Source organism: Salmo salar, chromosome 06, assembly GCF_965601325.2.
Source record: "Salmo salar chromosome 06, fSalSal1, whole genome shotgun sequence".
Classification (NCBI taxonomy): Eukaryota; Metazoa; Chordata; class Actinopteri; order Salmoniformes; family Salmonidae; genus Salmo; species Salmo salar.
In genome coordinates this window covers 99321907-99342500 of record NC_138296.1, presented here as the reverse complement: position 1 = coordinate 99342500, position 20594 = coordinate 99321907, and the positions used below count along the sequence as shown (strand labels likewise).

General features: G+C 40.2%; 1 protein-coding gene across 1 annotated transcript in view; it reads right to left on the bottom strand.

Annotated features, from left to right (window-relative positions):
- Positions 1-19466, bottom strand: part of tfap2d (transcription factor AP-2 delta (activating enhancer binding protein 2 delta)) — a 37805-nt gene extending 18339 nt beyond the window's left edge. Inside the window, exons 1-5 of the mRNA XM_045721250.2 lie at positions 18626-19466; positions 17489-17998; positions 14875-14935; positions 3422-3587; positions 69-187 (exon numbers count right to left, since the gene is read on the bottom strand). Of these exons, the coding sequence (XP_045577206.1) occupies positions 69-187; positions 3422-3587; positions 14875-14935; positions 17489-17998; positions 18626-18664 (895 nt within the window). The 5' untranslated portion in view covers positions 18665-19466. The remainder of the gene's footprint in view (positions 1-68; positions 188-3421; positions 3588-14874; positions 14936-17488; positions 17999-18625) is intronic.
- Between the last annotated feature and the right edge of the window lie 1128 nt (positions 19467-20594).

Below are 20594 nucleotides of genomic sequence, written 5' to 3'. Positions count from 1 at the left end.
ATGTAGATTGATAGAGGAATTAGTTTTATTAGGTTTAGAGGGAGGATAGAGGGATGAGTTATTCCTACCTTCCACCAGAGAGGTGAGGAGTGTAACATTGGCAGCTTTTCTCCGTCCAGCTGGCAGATTGAGTCCCAGTCGATCCAACTTCTCTCTCAGACAACGACCACCATTCTTAGACTTAGCTCTGCATTAGAATACATTATCACAGCAATAAAATAAAATATACTATCATCTCATTAAAATAATTAATTAACCCCCTAAAGTTGATGTCCGGTCACACGCAGTAATATAATTAGCATTAGCATTAGGTTTCATCTCTGGCAGTTTAAGCTTGAGATATCTGTATTGTTTTTTGCATTGGATGCATCTCAATCCACCACATCTGCATATATCGCACTTCCGCATCTGGGGTGAAAGGTAACAGACCAGGAGACATCCCATCTGGGGTGAAAGGTAACAGACCAGGAGACATCCCATCTGGGGTGAAAGGTAACAGACCAGGAGACATCCCATCTGGGGTGAAAGGTAACAGACCAGGAGACATCCCATCTGGGGTGAAAGGTAACAGACCAGGAGACATCCCATCTGGGGTGAAAGGTAACAGACAAGGAGACATCCCATCTGGGGTGAAAGGTAACAGACCAGGAGACATCCCATCTGGGGTGAAAGGTAACAGACCAGGAGACATCCCATCTGGGGTGAAAGGTAACAGACCAGGAGACATCCCATCTGGGGTGAAAGGTAACAGACCAGGAGACATCCCATCTGGGGTGAAAGGTAACAGACCAGGAGACATCCCATCTGGGGTGAAAGGTAACAGACCAGGAGACATCCCATCTGGGGTGAAAGGTATCAGACCAGGAGACATCCCATCTGGGGTGAAAGGTAACAGACCAGGAGACATCCCATCTGGGGTGAAAGGTAACAGACCAGGAGACATCCCATCTGGGGTGAAAGGTAACGGAGCTAGAGCAGTGTTGGTCAGACCAGGAGACATCCCGAAAATCGGTCTTCTCATGAAATCGTCTGTAGCGTCCGAACGGTTTGCTCTACGCCCCCAAGATGCGTCTTGGGATTCATCTTAAGTCGATACAGCCGATCTGCCAACCTCTGTATGTAGCGTCTGAACCGTTTACGCTACACACTAATATGACCCCCCTGTAGAAAGGTGAGATGTTGTTTTGCTCTAGGATCCCCCCCAGGCCTCACTGGATTCGTCTGAAGGTCCCCCGGTATCAGTTGAAATGAATGGAACTATATATGGAGACTGTTTATTGTAAAAAATAAAGGGTTAAATACATGTAAAAAATTATATATGTTTCCTGATCTTTCTTAAACAGATATAGGAGAGACACTTAAAAAATATTGGGGGACTGTTGTTCCATGTAGTGAATCTGTTATTCAATGTGTTTCTATTGGCTAATAGCAGTAATCTGTTATTCAATGTGTTTCTATGGGCTAATAGCAGTAATCTGTTATTCAATGTGTTTCTATGGGCTAATAGCAGTAATCTGTTATTCAATGTGTTTCTATGGGCTAATAGCAGTAATCTGTTATTCAATGTGTTTCTATGGGCTAATAGCAGTAATCTGTTATTTAATGTGTTTCTATGGGCTAATAGCAGTAATCTGTTATTCAATGTGTTTCTATGGGCTAATAGCAGTAATCTGTTATTCAATGTGTTTCTATGGGCTAATAGCAGTAATCTGATATTCAATGTGTTTCTATGGGCTAATAGCAGTAATCTGTTATTCAATGTGTTTCTATTGGCTAATAGCAGTAATCTGTTATTCAATGTGTTTCTATGGGCTAATAGCAGTAATCTGTTATTCAATGTGTTTCTATTGGCTAATAGCAGTAATCTGATATTCAATGTGTTTCTATGGGCTAATAACAGTAATCTGATATTCAATGTGTTTCTATGGGCTAATAGCAGTAATCTGTTATTCAATGTGTTTCTATTGGCTAATAGCAGTAATCTGTTATTCAATGTGTTTCTATGGGCTAATAGCAGTAATCTGTTATTCAATGTGTTTCTATGGGCTAATAGCAGTAATCTGTTATTCAATGTGTTTCTATGGGCTAATAGCAGTAATCTGTTATTCAATGTGTTTCTATGGGCTAATAGCAGTAATCTGTTATTCAATGTGTTTCTATGGGCTAATAGCAGTAATCTGTTATTCAATGTGTTTCTATGGACTAATAGCAGTAATCTGTTATTCAATGTGTTTCTATGGGCTAATAGCAGTAATCTGTTATTCAATGTGTTTCTATGGGCTAATAGCAGTAATCTGTTATTCAATGTGTTTCTATTGGCTAATAGCAGTAATCTGTTATTCAATGTGTTTCTATGGGCTAATAGCAGTAATCTGTTATTCAATGTGTTTCTATGGGCTAATAGCAGTAATCTGTTATTCAATGTGTTTCTATTGGCTAATAGCAGTAATCTGTTATTCAATGTGTTTCTATGGGCTAACAGCAGTAATCTGTTATTCAATGTGTTTCTATGGGCTAATAGCAGTAATCTGTTATTCAATGTGTTTCTATGGGCTAATAGCAGTAATCTGTTATTCAATGTGTTTCTATTGGCTAATAGCAGTAATCTGTTATTCAATGTGTTTCTATGGGCTAATAGCAGTAATCTGTTATTCAATGTGTTTCTATGGGCTAATAGCAGTAATCTGTTATTCAATGTGTTTCTATTGGCTAATATCAGTAATCTGTTATTCAATGTGTTTCTATGGGCTAATAGCAGTAATCTGTTATTCAATGTGTTTCTATGGGCTAACAGCAGTAATCTGTTATTCAATGTGTTTCTATGGGCTAATAGCAGTAATCTGTTATTCAATGTGTTTCTATTGGCTAATAGCAGTAATCTGTTATTCAATGTGTTTCTATGGGCTAATAGCAGTAATCTGTTATTCAATGTGTTTCTATGGGTTAATAGGAGTAATCTGTTATTCAATGTGTTTCTATGGGCTAATAGCAGTAATCTGTTATTCAATGTGTTTCTATGGGCTAATAGCAGTAATCTGTTATTCAATGTGTTTCTATTGGCTAATAGCAGTAATCTGTTATTCAATGTGTTTCTATGGGCTAATAGCAGTAATCTGTTATTCAATGTGTTTCTATGGGCTAATAGCAGTAATCTGTTATTCAATGTGTTTCTATGGGCTAATAGCAGTAATCTGTTATTCAATGTGTTTCTATGGGCTAATAGCAGTAATCTGTTATTCATGTTTTTGTTATCATTTCAGTCTTTGAAAATTATATATATGTTTAGCTTCAAAATGTTTAGTAGTATTGAGTGTGTGAGCGTGTGTGTGTGTGTGGGTGTGTGTGTGTGCACGCGTGTGTGTGTGTGTGTGTGTGCGCGCGGGGGGGGGGGGGGGGCGCCGGGGGGGGGGGGGGGGGGGACCTGCGTAATATTCCTCCCAGAAGTGAGGCGTTGAGACACTCTGGAGGCGAGAGCCGTCTCTTCACCTCAGCGATGGTGACTTTATATTTAGAGGTTGAGCTCAGGAGGGACAGACGGCCCGGCACAGAGCAGAACAGATCTGTAGGGTTCACCACACAGGTACCTCCTAGATAGAACACAGATACACATGTTAAATAAACACTAACCCTAACCTCCTAACCCTAACCCTAACCACACAGGTACCTCCTAGATAGAACACAGATACACATGTTAAACAAACACTAGCCCTAACCATACCCTACCCGCGGTCTCAGGCACCAGACCCTAACCTCCTAACCCCCCCCTACCTCCTAACCCCCCTAACCTAACCCTAACCTCCTAACCCCCCCTAACCTCCTAACCCCCCTAACCTCCTAACCTCCTAACCCCCCCTAACCTCCTAACCCCCACTAACCTCCTAACCCCCCTAACCTCCTAACCTCCTAACTCCCCCCTAACCTCCTAACCCCACCCTAACCTAACCCCCCTAACCTCCTAACCCCCCTAACCTCCTAACCCCCCTAACCTCCTAACCCTAACCCTAACCCTAACCTCCTAACCCCCCTAACCTCCTAACCCTAACCCCCTAACCACCCCTAACCTCCTAACCCTAACCCCCCCTAACCTCCTAACCCTAACCCCCCCTAACCTCCTAACCCTAACCCTAACCTCCTAACCTCCTAACCTCCTAACTCTAACCCCCTAACCCCCCCTAACCTCCTAACCCTAACCTCCTAACCCTAACCCTAACCTCCTAACCCCTACCCAACCCTACCCTCCTAACCCTAACCCCACTAACTACCCCCAACCTCCTAACCACACTAACTACCCCCTAACCTCCTAACCCCACTAACTACCCCCTAACCTCCTAACCCCACTAACTACCCCCTAACCTCCTAACCCCACTAACTACCCCCTAACCTCCTAACCCCACTAACTACCCCCTAACCTCCTAACCCCACTAACTACCCCCTAACCTCCTAACCCAACTAACTACCCCCTAACCTCCTAACCCCACTAACTACCCCCTAACCTCCTAACCCCACTAACTACCCCCTAACCTCCTAACCCCACTAACTACCCCCTAACCTCCTAACCCCACTAACTACCCCCTAACCTCCTAACCCCACTAACTACCCCCTAACCTCCTAACCCAACTAACTACCCCCTAACCTCCTAACCCCACTAACTACCCCTAACCTCCTAACCCCACTAACTACCCCCTAACCTCCTAACCCAACTAACTACCCCCTAACCTCCTAACCCCACTAACTACCCCCTAACCTCCTAACCCCACTAACTACCCCCTAACCTCCTAACCCCACTAACTACCCCCTAACCTCCTAACCCCACTAACTACCCCCTAACCTCCTAACCCCACTAACTACCCCCTAACCTCCTAACCCCACTAACTACCCCCTAACCTCCTAACCCCACTAACTACCCCCTAACCTCCTAACCCCACTAACTACCCCCTAACCTCCTAACCCCACTAACTACCCCCTAACCTCCTAACCCCACTAACTACCCCCTAACCTCCTAACCCCACTAACTACCCCCTAACCTCCTAACCCCACTAACTACCCCCTAACCTCCTAACCCCACTAACTACCCCCTAACCTCCTAACCCCACTAACTACCCCCTAACCTCCTAACCCAACTAACTACCCCCTAACCTCCTAACCCCACTAACTACCCCCTAACCTCCTAACCCCACTAACTACCCCCTAACCTCCTAACCCCACTAACTACCCCCTAACCTCCTAACCCCACTAACTACCCCCTAACCTCCTAACCCCACTAACTACCCCCTAACCTCCTAACCCCACTAACTACCCCCTAACCTCCTAACCCCACTAACTACCCCTAACCTCCTAACCCCACTAACTACCCCCTAACCTCCTAACCCAACTAACTACCCCCTAACCTCCTAACCCCACTAACTACCCCCTAACCTCCTAACCCCACTAACTACCCCCTAACCTCCTAACCCCACTAACTACCCCCTAACCTCCTAACCCCACTAACTACCCCCTAACCTCCTAACCCCACTAACTACCCCCTAACCTCCTAACCCCACTAACTACCCCCTTACCTCCTAACCCCACTAACTACCCCTAACCTCCTAACCCCCTCCAGGCCCAGAAGCTAGGATATGCATATGCATGGTAGTATTGGATAGAAAACCCTCTAAAGTATCTAAAACTGTTAAAATTATGTCTGTGAGTATAACAGAACTGATTTGGCAGGCAAAAACCTGAGGACCAATTTTTTTTTCTGTTGACCTGCCAGCCAATTCCAAGCTTAAGCTATTGAAACCAAAGACTTCCGCATCCCAAATTGCAGTTCCTATGGCTTCCACTAGATGTCAACAGTCTTTATACATGGTTTCAGGCTTGTATTCTGAAAAACCAACGAGGAATAGTTGGCAAAACTAGTCTCATTGCGCACGTGACCGAGGGAGCGCGCTGCATTCTTTTCCTTTCCTATTGAATATAGTTTGCTCCGTATGAAATATTATCGTTTATTTAGATATTAGAGTACCTAATAATGAATTACAAATGTCGTTTGATTTGTTTGGATAAACTTTACTGGTAACCTTTGGAACTCCTATGTCTGCATTCTGAACAGGTGGATTACTGAACTCAATGACGCCTACTAAACTGACTATTTGGGATATAAATATGGAATTTATCGAACAAAATGACCATTCATTGTGTTCCTGGGACTCTTGTGAATGCGATCAGAGGAAGATCTTCAAAGGTGAGTGACTTATTTTATTGCTATTTGGGATATTGTGACGCCTGTGCTTGTTTGGATAATATGTTGTTGTGGGGCGCTGACCTCAGATAATCGAATGCTGTGCTTTCGCCGTAAAGCCTTTTTGAAATCCGACGATGCGGTTAGATTGCCAAGACTAAGCTAAAGAATCATGAATGACACTTGTATTATCATGAAGGTTTAATATTACGTTTTCTGTATTTTGAATTTGGCGCTCTGCAATTTCACCGGATGTTGTCGAGGTGGGACCCGTGCGCCAGGTGACTAAACTGCTTGGAGTAACACTAGATTGTGAACTGTCCTGGTCAAAACATATTGATACAACAGTAGCTAAGATGGGGAGAAGTCTGTCCATAATAAAGCACTGCTCTGCACTATCAACAAGGCAGGTCCTACAGGCCCTAGTTTCTACCTTCTTAACAACACTATCAACAAGGCAGGTCCTACAGGCCCTAGTTTTGTCTCACCTGGACTATTGTTCAGTCATGTGGTCAGGTGCCACAAAGAGGGACTTAGGAAAATTACAATTGTCTCAGAACAGGGCAGCACGGCTGGCCCTTGGATGAACACAGAGAGCTAATATTAATAATATGCATGTCAATCTCTCCTGGCTCAAAGTGGAGGAGAGATTGACTTCATCACTACTTGTATTTATGAGAGGTATTGACATGTTGAATGCACCGAGCTGTCTGTTTAAACTACTGGCACACAGCTCAGACACCCATGCATACCCCACAAGACAAGCCACCAGAGGTCTGTTTAAACTACTGGCACACAGCTCAGACACCCATCCATACCCCACAAGACATGCCACCAGAGGTCTCTTCACAGTCCCCAAGTCCAGAACAGACTATGGGAGGAGCACAGTACTACATAGAGCCATGACTACATGGAACAATATTCCACATCAAGTAACTGATGCAGCAGTAGAATCAGATTTAAAAACATAAAAATACATTTTATGGAACAGCGGGGACTGTGAAGAGACACACTAACAGGTACAGACACACACATACGCACACTACACACACGTACATTGTAATATTGTTGTTTGGTGGTATTATACATTTATATTGCATATATGTAGTGGTGTAATAATTTTATATGATGTACATTTGTATATTTTGTTTTATATGTAATGTAAGTAACCCTAACCCAAACGCATTGTACCCCAGGAAGAGTAGCTGCTGCCTTGGCAGGGAACTAATGGGGATCCCTGATAAACCCCAGGAAGAGTAGCTGCTGCCTTGGCAGGGAACTAATGGGGATCCCTGATAAACCCCAGGAAGAGTAGCTGCTGCCTTGGCAGGGAACTAATGGGGATCCATAATAAACCCCAGGAAGAGTAGCTGCTGCCTTGGCAGGAACTAACGGGGATCCATAATAAACCCCAGGAAGAGTAGCTGCTGCCTTGGCAGGAACTAATGGGGATCCATAATAAACCCCAGGAAGAGTAGCTGCTGCCTTGGCAGGAACTAATGGGGATCCATAATAAACCCCAGGAAGAGCAGCTGCTGCCTTGACAGGAACTAATGGTGATCCCTGATAAACCCCAGGAAGAGTAGCTGCTGCCTTGGCAGGGAACTAATGGGGATCCCTGATAAACCCCAGGAAGAGTAGCTGCTGCCTTGGCAGGGAACTAATGGGGATCCCTGATAAATATAATTGGAAAAGAAAAGGCTCAACGCTCGCTCACCATTAAACATGTGTAGTTGTATTAGACAAGGTTAAAAGATTGATGTTCCCTAACAAATACAAATAGAAAACAGCCCTAGCAGCTGCTAGGAGTCTAGGAGGCAGAGCATCAGGGTAACAGGGAGGATGGACTGACAACACTTTATCAATGAGAACACAGACATTGATTCACTTTCATTTAAATAAGGCTTGCAAATCCAGCCATATTCTTTCACTATTTGATACAGGATTAAATATGGTCATAGGCTAATAACGTGTACGTGTGTGTGCGTGTGTGTGCGGGTGCGTGTGTGCACGCGCGCGTGTGTGTGTGAGTGTGTGTGTGTGTGTGTGTGTGTGTGTGTGTGTGTGTGTGTGTGTGTGTGTGTGTGTGTGTGTGTGTGTGTGTGTGTGTGTGTGTGTGTGTGTGTGTGTGTGTGTGTGGGAATTCCGGCTGTGTGACAGTTTCCGGCCTGGCATGTCAGTCAGGCTCACATCTCTGAAAGCTGTGAGTTCACATCATAGTAATTCCTCCAAAAATGTTTTGAATCAAAGTAGTTTGTATTTTATGTTGCCACGGGCAATGGAAAAGGAGCTATTGCCGATAGTACGGTGGAGCTCGTGGGCCCAGAGGCGATAGCTCTATTTAAGCAGCGGAGAGTAGCCTCGGGCAGCGGCGGGATCACACTCGGAATCAAGCGCCTTTTACAAGTTTACCATGAAAATTAAAGAAAATGAGACATGGGCCAAATGTCATTCTCCTCCTATTTTAACCACAATGTTTATAGCACCTGTCACAAGGCAGCACAGCCCACACAAACCCAGCAGCCGTCTGAGAGAGGGCGCGTGCACGCGGAGGGTGATAAGCTTGATCAGATGCTGAAGGCTTGGTGGGATGCTGGTGATTAAAACACAGACAGTGCTCTAAGTAGGAGTCGCGTTTCTGGAGAGATTTCTTTTGAAAAAGGTTGTGTGAATATTCATGGCGCCAAAGCCGGCGTCAGAAAGAACAACATTAATATGATCTCAGCTGAATTCGGGCCGCGCCGCATTAGCATATCAAAGCGGTCGCCCGAGGCGAGAGAAGCTATCGATACGGGAGCGCGAGGTAAAGCAAAGATTATTGGTTGTGATGGTTGGAGCAGTGGAGCTCGCGGCTAAATCCTACACACCATTAACCAAAAGTGATAGCGGAGAGATTCCGCATCAAGCTACCTGAACACCCCCCTCAAAAAAACCCACCTAGACAGAGTAGCACACACACACATATACACACACACCTAGACAGTTTATGCCGCTGTATATAGCCTCTCTACTGTATGTAGCCTCTCTACTGTATATAGCCTCTCTACTGTATATAGCCTCCCTACTGTATATAGCCTCTCTACTGTATATAGCCTCTCTACTGTTTGTAGCCTCTCTAATGTATACAGCCTCTCTACTGTATATATCCTCTCTACTGTATATAGCCTCTCTACTGTATATAGCCTCCCTACTGTATATAGCCTCTCTACTGTATATAGCCTCCCTACTGTATATAGCCTCTCTACTGTATATAGCCTCTCTATCTTATATAGCCTCTCTACTGTATATAGCCTCTCTACTGTATATATCCTCTCTACTGTATATAGCCTCTCTACTGTATATAGCCTCCCTACTGTATATAGCCTCTCTACTGTATATAGCCTCTCTACCTTATATAGCCTCTCTACTGTATATAGCCTCTCTACTGTATATAGCCTCTCTACTGTATATAGCCTCTCTACCTTATATAGCCTCTCTACTGTATATAGCCTCTCTACTGTATATAGCCTCTCTACTGTATATAACCTCTCTACTGTATATAGCCTCTCTACTGTATATAGCCTCTCTACTGTATATAACCTCTCTACTGTATATAGCCTCTCTACTGTATACAGCCTCTCTACTGTATATAGCCTCTCTACCTTATATAGCCTCTCTACTGTATATAGCCTCTCTACTGTATATAGCCTCTCTACTGTATATAGCCTCTCTACCTTATATAGCCTCTCTACTGTATATAGCCTCTCTACTGTATATAACCTCTCTACTGTATATAGCCTCTCTACTGTATATAGCCTCTCTACTGTATATAGCCTCTCTACTGTATATAACCTCTCTACTGTATATAGCCTCTCTACTGTATATAACCTCTCTACTGTATATAGCCCCTCTACTGTATATAGCCTCTCTACTGTATATAGCCCCTCTACTGTATATAGCCTCTCTACTGTATATAGCCTCTCTACTGTATATAGCCTCTCTACTGTATATAGCCTCTCTACTGTATATAGCCCCTCTACTGTATATAGCCTCTCTACTGTATATAGCCCCTCTACTGTATATAGCCTCTCTACTGTATATAGCCTCTCTACTGTATATAGCCTCTCTACTGTATATAGCCTCTCTACTGTATATAGCCCCTCTACTGTATATAGCCTCTCTACTGTATATAGCCTCTCTACTGTATATAGCCTCTCTACTGTTATTTTTCACGGTCTTTTTACACTTGTTTTTATTTCTTTACTTACCTATTGTTCACCTAATACCTTTTTTGCACTATTGGTTAGAGCCTGTAAGTAAGCATTTCACTGTAAGGTCTACTACACCTGTTGTATTCAGCATTTCCCTGTGAGGTCTACTACACCTGTTGTATTCAGCATTTCACTGTGAGGTCTACTACACCTGTTGTATTCAGCATTTCACTGTGAGGTCTACTACACCTGTTGTATTCAGCATTTCACTGTGAGGTCTACTACACCTGTTGTATTCAGCATTTCACTGTGAGGTCTACTACACCTGTTGTATTCAGCATTTCACTGTGAGGTCTACTACACCTGTTGTACTCGGTGCACGTGACAAATAAACTTTGATTTGATTTATGAAACATGAACTACTAGACACAGGCTGCTCGGTGGACGACTACACGTGTTTATAGCTCGAGAATAACGGAATAATAACAGCCTTCTTTGCTTCTTTCACATCAACAGAAAGTGATGGGTAAAATATTTTCACATCAACAGAAAGTGATGGGGTAAAATACTTTCACATCAACAGAAAGTGATGGGTAAAATACTTTCACATCAACAGAAAGTGATGGGGTAAAATACTTTCACATCAACAGAAAGTGATGGGTAAAATACTTTCACATCAACAGAAAGTGATGGGTAAAATACTTTCACATCAACAGAAAGTGATGGGTAAAATACTTTCACATCAACAGAAAGTGATGGGTAAAATACTTTCACATCAACAGAAAGTGATGGGGTAAAATACTTTCACATCAACAGAAAGTGATGGGTAAAATACTTTCACATCAACAGAAAGTGATGGGTAAAATACTTTCACATCAACAGAAAGTGATGGGTAAAATACTTTCACATCAACAGAAAGTGATGGGGTAAAATACTTTCACATCAACAGAAAGTGATGGGTAAAATACTTTCACATCAACAGAAAGTGATGGGGTAAAATACTTTCACATCAACAGAAAGGGAATGGGTAAAATACTTTCACATCAACAGAAAGGGAATGGGTAAAATACTTTCACATCAACAGAAAGTGATGGGGTAAAATACTTTCACATCAACAGAAAGTGATGGGTAAAATACTTTCACATCAACAGAAAGTGATGGGTAAAATACCAGAAAGCTGTTTGATTTTTGTTGTCCCTTTAGCTCTAGCTAAAAGTTTTTATTTAAATGTTCTAATTTTGGTTTTTAATTGACATTTTATTTACTTTACCACACAAACAAATGGAAAAGTCAACAGCCTAGTGGATTCAAATCAGCAGGAATAACATTCAGGGTTGTAATGATCTATTTCTACACCCTCAGGATATATTTCATTATACAGTTAATTTCCAATTTGTCAAAGATAACAAGTAATAAAAACAGCCATAAGTTTTCACTAATGACATTAAAACATCCTTCCGTTATTACTGTGAAGCTCAACATAATGAAATAACATCAAAACATCCTTCCATTATTACTGTGAAGGCCAACACAATGAAATTACATTAAAAAATTATTATGTTATTACTGTGAAGGCCAAACAATGAAATTACCAAAACATCCTTCCATTATTACTGTGAAGGCCAACACAATGAAATTACATAAAAAAATTATTATGTTATTACTGTGAAGGCCAAACAATGAAATTACCAAAACATCCTTCCATTATTACTGTGAAGGCCAACACAATGAAATTACATACAAAAATAAATTATGTTATTACTGTGAAGGCCAAACAATGAAATTACCAAAACATCCTTCCATTATTACTGTGAAGGCCAACACAATGAAATTACATACAAAAAAAAAATTATGTTATTACTGTGAAGGCCAAACAATGAAATTACCAAAACATCCTTCCATTATTACTGTGAAGGCCAACACAATGAAATTACATAAAAAAAATAATTATGTTATTACTGTGAAGGCCAAACAATGAAATTACCAAAACATCCTTCCATTATTACTGTGAAGGCCAACACAATGAAATTACATACAAAAAAATAATTATGTTATTACTGTGAAGCTCAACATAATGAAATAACATCAAAACATCCTTCCATTATTACTGTGAAGGCCAACACAATGAAATTACCTTTTTTTTTTTTATTATGTTATTACTGTGAAGGCCAAACAATGAAATTACCAAACGACTATCATTATAACTGTTAGAATTACTATTATTATTGTTATTATTACTGTAATTATTTGTGTTATTATAACTATATTATTTATGTTATTAATATTCATCCTATTACTGTTATTATTATTATTACTATTATTAGTGTCATTATTATTACCTTTATTATTACTGTAATTGTTATTACTGTTATTATTACTGTTATTATTACTATTATTATTACTGTTACTATAACTGTTATTATTACTGTTATTATTACTGTTATTATTACTATTATTATTACGGTTACTATAACTGTTATTATTACTGTTATTATTACTAGAATTACTGTTATTATAACAAATATTATTATGATTACTAGAACTGTTATTAGAACTGTCTGTATGACTGTTATTATTACTGTTATTACAGCTGTTATTATTACTGTTATTGTTGCTACTGTTATTATTGTTACTATTTTTACAGTTATTATTGTTACTATTATTACTGTATTATTACGACTATTTCTGTTAATACAACTGTAATTATAACTGTTGTCCTTATTACTAGTACAACTGTTACTATTATTACTATTATTACTGTTGTTATTATTATTACTGTTGTTATTATTATTACTATTATTACTGTTGTTATTATTATTACTATTATTACTGTTATTATTATTATTACTGTTATTATTATTATTACTATTATTACTGTTATTATTATTATTACTGTTGTTATTATTATTACTATTATTACTGTTATTATTATTATTACTGTTGTTATTATTATTATTATTACTGTTATTATTGTTACTATTCTTACTGTTATTATTATTATTACTGTTATTACTATTATTACTGTTATTGTTGTTGCTATTATTAATGTTATTATTGTTATTATTATTACTGTTATTACTATTATTACTGTTATTATTGTTGCTATTATTAATGTTATTATTGTTATTATTATTACTGTTATTACTATTATTACTGTTATTATTGTTGCTATTATTAATGTTATTGTTATTATTATTAATGTTATTACTATTATTACTGTTATTGTTGTTGCTATTATTAATGTTATTATTGTTATTATTATTAATGTTATTACTATTATTACTGTTATTATTGTTACTAATATTACTGTTGTTATTGTTACTAATATTACTGTTGTTATTGTTACTAATATTGCTGTTATTATTATTGCTATTATTACTGTTATTATTGTTATTATTATTAATGTTATTATTGTTGCTATTATTACTGTTATTATTATTACTGTTATTATTATTACTAATATTATTATTACTAATATTACTGTTATTATTGCTATTATTAATGTTATTACTAATATTACTGTTATTAATATTACTGTTATTATTATTACTATTATTATTATTACTAATATTACTGTTATTATTGCTATTATTAATGTTATTACTAATATTACTGTTATTATTATTACTAATATTACTGTTATTAATGTTGCTAATATTACTGTTATTATTATTGCTATTATTAATGTTATTACTAATATTACTGTTATTATTATTACTAATATTACTGTTATTATTGCTATTATTAATGTTATTACTAATATTACTGTTATTAATGTTGCTAATATTACTGTTATTATTATTACTAATATTACTGTTATTATTGTTAGTGATATTGCTGTTATTACAACAGTAATTATAACTGTTATTATTTCTGTTATTATAACTCTTACTATAACTTATTGATATATGTATTATTATTATTACTGTTATTATTATTATTATTGTTGTTGTCATTTTTATCATTGTTAGGCAATATTAATTTTGGTTTCTTCTTTTCATTGTTAATTTTGATAATGGAGTTGGTTAGGAGAATGACAGATCTGAGAGAAAGAATTACGTGCTCTCTATTCTACAATGGAAAGTGCACTGATAGCGTCAATTAAACCCGACATTACAGCTTGAGGCATAGTAGTAGAATTCTCTGGATTGACGTGATATCCTTTTAAACACAAACCATTTTAACCATTTTAAACACAAACTGAGAGATAAATGAAAAATAGTACAGTGGTGTGTCATAAAATTGTCTAGAAAAACAAAAATATATTTTCCTTTGATTTAGATAATGCTTCCCATCTTGTCTTTTCGATTGTTAATTTTACCAGACAGGGAAGGAGATGGGTATTCATGTTAATGTGTGTTTATGGTGTGGGTTGCAAGGTGTGTGTGTTTATGGTGTGGGTTGCAAGGTGTGTGTGTTTATGGTGTGTGTGTTTATGGTGTGTGTGTTTATGGTGTGTCTTACCTCTCCGGATGATGCCGCCTTGGCCATTGAGCACAAGCCCACACTGCGCCTCCACGGAGCCCTGAAACAGCGTCATATTAATGATAATAATAATAATAATAATAATAATAATAATAATAATAATAATACAAGGTGATAAACAATCAAGAATCAGAATACAGAAACACACACACGCGCTTGGCGCAGTGCGTCAACCTCAGGATGGACGAGAACGCTCAGCCCAGCCCACAGTGGTGTGTGTGTGTGTGTGTGTGTGTGTGTGTGTGTGTGTGTGTGTGTGTGTGTGTGTGTGTGTGTGTGTGTGTGTGTGTGTGTGTGTGTGTGTGTGTGTGTGTGTGTGTTTGACACCTGCGCCTACCTGTTGTTACCGCTTATAACCGATCCTAACCACAGATGTGGAACCTGTTACACATGGAGATATCAGTGATGTCATCCGAACGACTGAGGAACACGAGCTGTTATTGAGAAGAACCCCGTTAATCCCCGGTGTGAGCCGCGAGCGGCCGGGGTGCAGACACAACCCTGATTAAAATAAACACTCGGCTGTCTTTCTCGCTCCACACGGAAGAGGCCGTGGAAGTCTTTTTAACAAACTAGGCTGTATAGAACATTTTTACTCCGAAGCTAAAGTGATTATAAAATCAATATACAAAACGCAGAGGTCTCGCATACATTAAGTGTCTAACGGGAGAAAGAGTTAGGGAGCATGACGGGGGAAAGGTGTGGCAGCTCTTTTGTTGAGCATGGAAATCTCTTTAGGCGCTCAAAAAATGCGATGTGCTCACGAGACAGACTGCATCTGTTCTGCTCAGGTTCACGTGCCTTTATTTTCTAAAGAAGGTCGAAGACCTCGCGCTCGCTCGTGTTTGTGCATTTGTGTGTGTTAGCGTGTGTGTGTGTGTGTGTGTGTGTGTGGGGGGGGCAACCCTTCTTACCAACACGCCACTCAAAGGTCTGATAACAATCTACATAATGAAAGCGGTAATGTTGGTGACATATTGAAATACATTAACATCTAAATAAAAACAAGACTCTTAATATCTATAATAATAATCAGAATAATCAGAATAATCATAACTGTTATCCTAATGGCCTAAATAAGAGAACATTCACAACAGAAAGATACGGTAGGCTCATGGATCTGGAACACCTTCCTTATTATTATTGTTCTTAATATTGTTCTTATTATTGTTGTTGTTGTTATTATTGTTATTATGGTTTTGTTATTATTGTTAGTTATTGTTATTATTGTGATTATTATTATCATTATTATTATTACAGCTCTTATCAGCAGACTATTTTACTATGCTACGCTATTAAAATTATTATTCAACAAGTTATCACATTGCCCCATATAAATATTATTAATTAACTAGTTATTATCCTATATTAATACCACAAACAAGTAGTTAGCAAATATCCCTATACTAGTACTATTAGTCAGGTAAATATATATCTAGGTCTAGCAGATGATTTTCTTCAGGTATTCTACATATTGAATTACTTTTAATTACTTCTGGTATCCTAGTAGTTGAATTACTTCTGGTATCCTAGCAGTTGAATTACGTCTGGTATCCTAGTAGTTGAATTACTTCTGGTATCCTAGCAGTTGAATTACGTCTGGTATCCTAGTAGTTTAATTATTTATGGTTAACTTACTTCCAATTGAATTACTTCTGGTATCTTACCAGTTTGGTTGTAAAATTGAGAAAGGAATAATTCGATAAAGGAATGATGCAACGTGCTTAAAACGAGATGTTTCTGTCTCGTGCAACAGTGATAACTGGAAGTTGTTCTGTCCAGTGCAGCAGTGATAACTGGAAGTTGTTCTGTCCAGTGCAGCAGTGATAACTGGAAGTTGTTCTGTCCAGTGCACGGCGGAGTGCGCCAGTGCAGCAGGCTGGAAGTTGTTCTGTCCAGTGCAGCAGTGTGTTTAACCAGAGAAGCGGCTCAGATGTCGCTGCATAAAAGAACAAGTTGATTGACATTAAGTCGGTAATTGGATAAACTACGGTGCTTTACGGTGCCCGAGCAGCCCATTGTGCCCTGAACCCCAATCCCTTAATCCGCTTTCAGAAGAGAAGAGAGAACCAGCGTCTTTTCACCGCCTCACCAGCCGGACACACACACACCATTTCTTTACATCGAAAATAATATGTAAAATATAGGTCACGTGCATTTAGAGTAAAATAGAGTGTGGACTGAATAATGGGAGTGAATTTCTCATATTAACTGTTTTAATGCAGAGTTTATTCTATTCAGTTGTATTCTAGATTACTTCATCTTTTAATTCCTCTCCATCTAATGTAATATCAGCCTAATGCCATATTCATTCATGGAATATTCCATTTTATTTTGACCGAATCCTCCTCGTCAGTTCTGCAGCGCGTGAGAGAGCAGAGATACGCTCGTGTCTCTGTGTTTGAGAGTGACAAGAGTTAGGGTTTAGGAAATAGGGGCTAGGGTTTAGGAAATAGGGGCTAGGGTTTAGTATTTAGGGTCTGAAATTAAACTTCGTGGTGGACTATAGCCAGTGTGGCTGTTTGGTGAATTGGTGGTGTTTGATCAGGATGACAACAGTGGAGGAGAGGAGAGAGAAGAGGAGAGGGGGTACCTGCAGGTCATCCGCCCCGGGGGGAGGGAGCCCCAGACCGGCTGCAGGCAGCAGCCTCTGGTCGTGGTGCATGCCGTACTGCCCACCGTGTGACGTCATCAAAGACAGGTCATGGCGCCGGTAGGCGTCCAGGCAGCCCAGCTCGCGCCGCTGCTGCTCGTCCAGGCACGAGGACTTAAGTGCACGGGCGCTGTGCAGGTTGATGAAGTCTGCATCTCCATGTGTTGCATGGTGGATCTGCTGGTAGTACTGCCCGGAGTGGAGAGAGTTGAGGCCATATGCTTCTGGGCCCACGGCTGGGTGGGAGTGCTGGAAGTCATAGTGGAAGGACTGGTGGTGCAGGGGGGTGTACTGGTGGTTGGTGGAGAAGTAGGGCGAGGCGAACTCTGTAGCCGCCGCGGGGTAGGCTGTGAGCGGCGAGGACGAGCTATAGGCCACCGAAGAGTTGGCGACGCTCTCGAGGCAACCGAGTTGCATCAGACGGTAACTGTTGGACCCGTCATGACGTATCTGAGAGGAATAAAGGAAAATATCAGGGTGTCATTTCATTTACCATCTCTCTCTTTACCGCTCTCTCTCTCTCTTAACACCTCAAACTCAAACACTCAAAGCTCTTAGAAAAAACACGAAGAAAATGTGATTCCATGAGCCTGGGAGGGGTACGCACAGCAGCGCAAGACCTCAGTGTGTGTGTGCGTTGTACACGGTATCTGTCATTTTCAGTGCAGCGTTTTAGAGCGCGTGCTGTTGTATTATTATTTGGGTCTCAGCTCTGAACGCGCGCTGGGTGGCAGGCAGTGAGCCACCAGTGTTCCGCCCTAAATGTTCTAATCACACCCGGTACCGGTTTACACACACAAGCCTCATCTGCCTCCCTCATTTTATTCCCTCACTCTTCACACAAATAAAACAAATAAGTCCAGTTTCCCGAAGCCAGTCCTCTCCCATTACCCACGGTATCTGAAGCTTTGCTTTCTGGAGACGCATCACAACGACTTTACTTTAAATCCGCTTGTACCAAACAGGTGCGATTACTATAACTTTAAATATGCATGTAGCAAACAGGTGTGGTTACTGTAACTGGTAGATTATATTCCTAAATGTTATTGATAATGAAGAGTGATAATACATAAATACCTCGGCATCATGGACCAAACCGGGGAACGTGGCGGACATGGTGTTGCTCCGCTAACCAGATTTTCCTCCTGATCGAACAAATGCTTTCCGTTAAAATCCCCAAACCGAGAGAAGTGGAAAAAGTCCCTGCACGGAGCCGCGGATAGCTGGTGGAACACGAGCGTTTTCCCTCTGTACCATCACACCGGCTGGCGCACAGATTTTGTACTTGCAGGGTATTTCTGTTGTGATGTCGTCGGTGGTCCCCTGATAATATAGTTGGAAAAATAAGCATCAGCACTGAGGAATGGATGGAGGACAATAGAAGAGCTAGCTTCTTCCATCCCAGGAGACAAGGAATAAATATTGTATCTTGCCTAATAAGGAACCGACACTTTCAAAATGTTTTACCATTTTTGTGGACATTTTCTTTTTGCTCGTTTGTATTTTCAGACCGTTTGCTTTCTTCGTTTTACCCACATGGCTTAATCCAGGCTATTACAAAACGAATCGGATTTTCAACAAAAATGTAAGTTGATTTCAAAACATCCCCTCGTTTATATAGGCTATGATTATTAAATAAACCTGTATTTTCGTTTTAGAATATTTTTTTCTCATCTATTAAACTAAATGTAATTTCATGTAGGCTATTTAGTTTTTTCAAATAGAGCACTTAATTGCCGTTCACGTCAACAAATCTCTATTAAGCCAATTATTATTACTACTACTACCATTATCATTATTGTTTTATTTTAATTATTATCGTTATTGTTGTGTAATTAATATCATTATTATATATTATTATAGACGTATGTATTGCCTTTATTATTATTATTACTAGTATTATATTATCCTTGTATTTAAATCAAATTGACCCCATATTAAACCGTAACGTCTGCTACAGATGTATTTGGAATTAAGCGACAATATTTCGTTTTTATGGAAATTAGATATAGGCTATGCAATGAGTGTATACCTGGGAGGAAGATCATTTCGTGGAGAGAAATAATGAGAATAATTAGGGAATCATTTCTGCTAACAGCACTGGATTTTCTTTGAGAAATAAACCTCATTGCTTTTATTTTATGTCGTAAATGGATCGTGGACATTTATAACGTACATTTATAGGCAAAAAAATGTCGTTTCACAGTACATTGTTGAGGCTTTGTGATATTACCAGGAGACGTGTGTGTGTGTGTTTCTGCTCTGAGCTCATGCAGAAGAGCGATAGGGTTGGAGCTCGTGAGGGAAACGGCGACTCAGACTCTTTTGTCGGTTTGGATCGAGCCGCTTCAAGCCGTGCTCACGCGCTGAGGGGAAGTGTCCTCTGCGGTGTTGCCCTCGAGCAGACCGCTACAAGACTCTGACTCCATTGTGTGACAGGCGTGGGCGTGCGCGGAGGTCAGCTGCCGACACTGACTAGGAACGGGAAATCAGCGTGAGACACGGCGGTCAGTATGATGATCCGAACCACCCGCACTCACCTGGGCGCGTGCCCACAGGGTGGTCCTGAGCTGGTTAGACGGGTAACGGGCCGGTAGGGTGAGAGAGAGAGATTGCGAGCAAGGGCCTGCCGGCTCGGGAGGGAAGAGAGGAAAATAGAAATGTGAAACGACAGAAGAAGGCTGTGCTTCCGGTTAGGCCCTGCAGCTCTCTCTGTCGGCCTCAGTACTGAACGACTCTAGCAGTCTGTCAGATATAACACATTCAGACACACACACACACACACACACACACACACACACACACACACACACACACACACACACACACACACACACACACACACACACACACACACACACACACACACACACACACACACACACACACACACACACACACACACACACAGAGAGAGAGGGAGGGATGGAGGGAGGGAGGGAGGGAGAACGGAACGTGAGTCAACGTGAGGGCTGGACGGTGCTTTTAAAGTGTTTTAAAGCCTCAAGCCTAATTATTTAACCCAAATTATCGCAATTACTCCGGG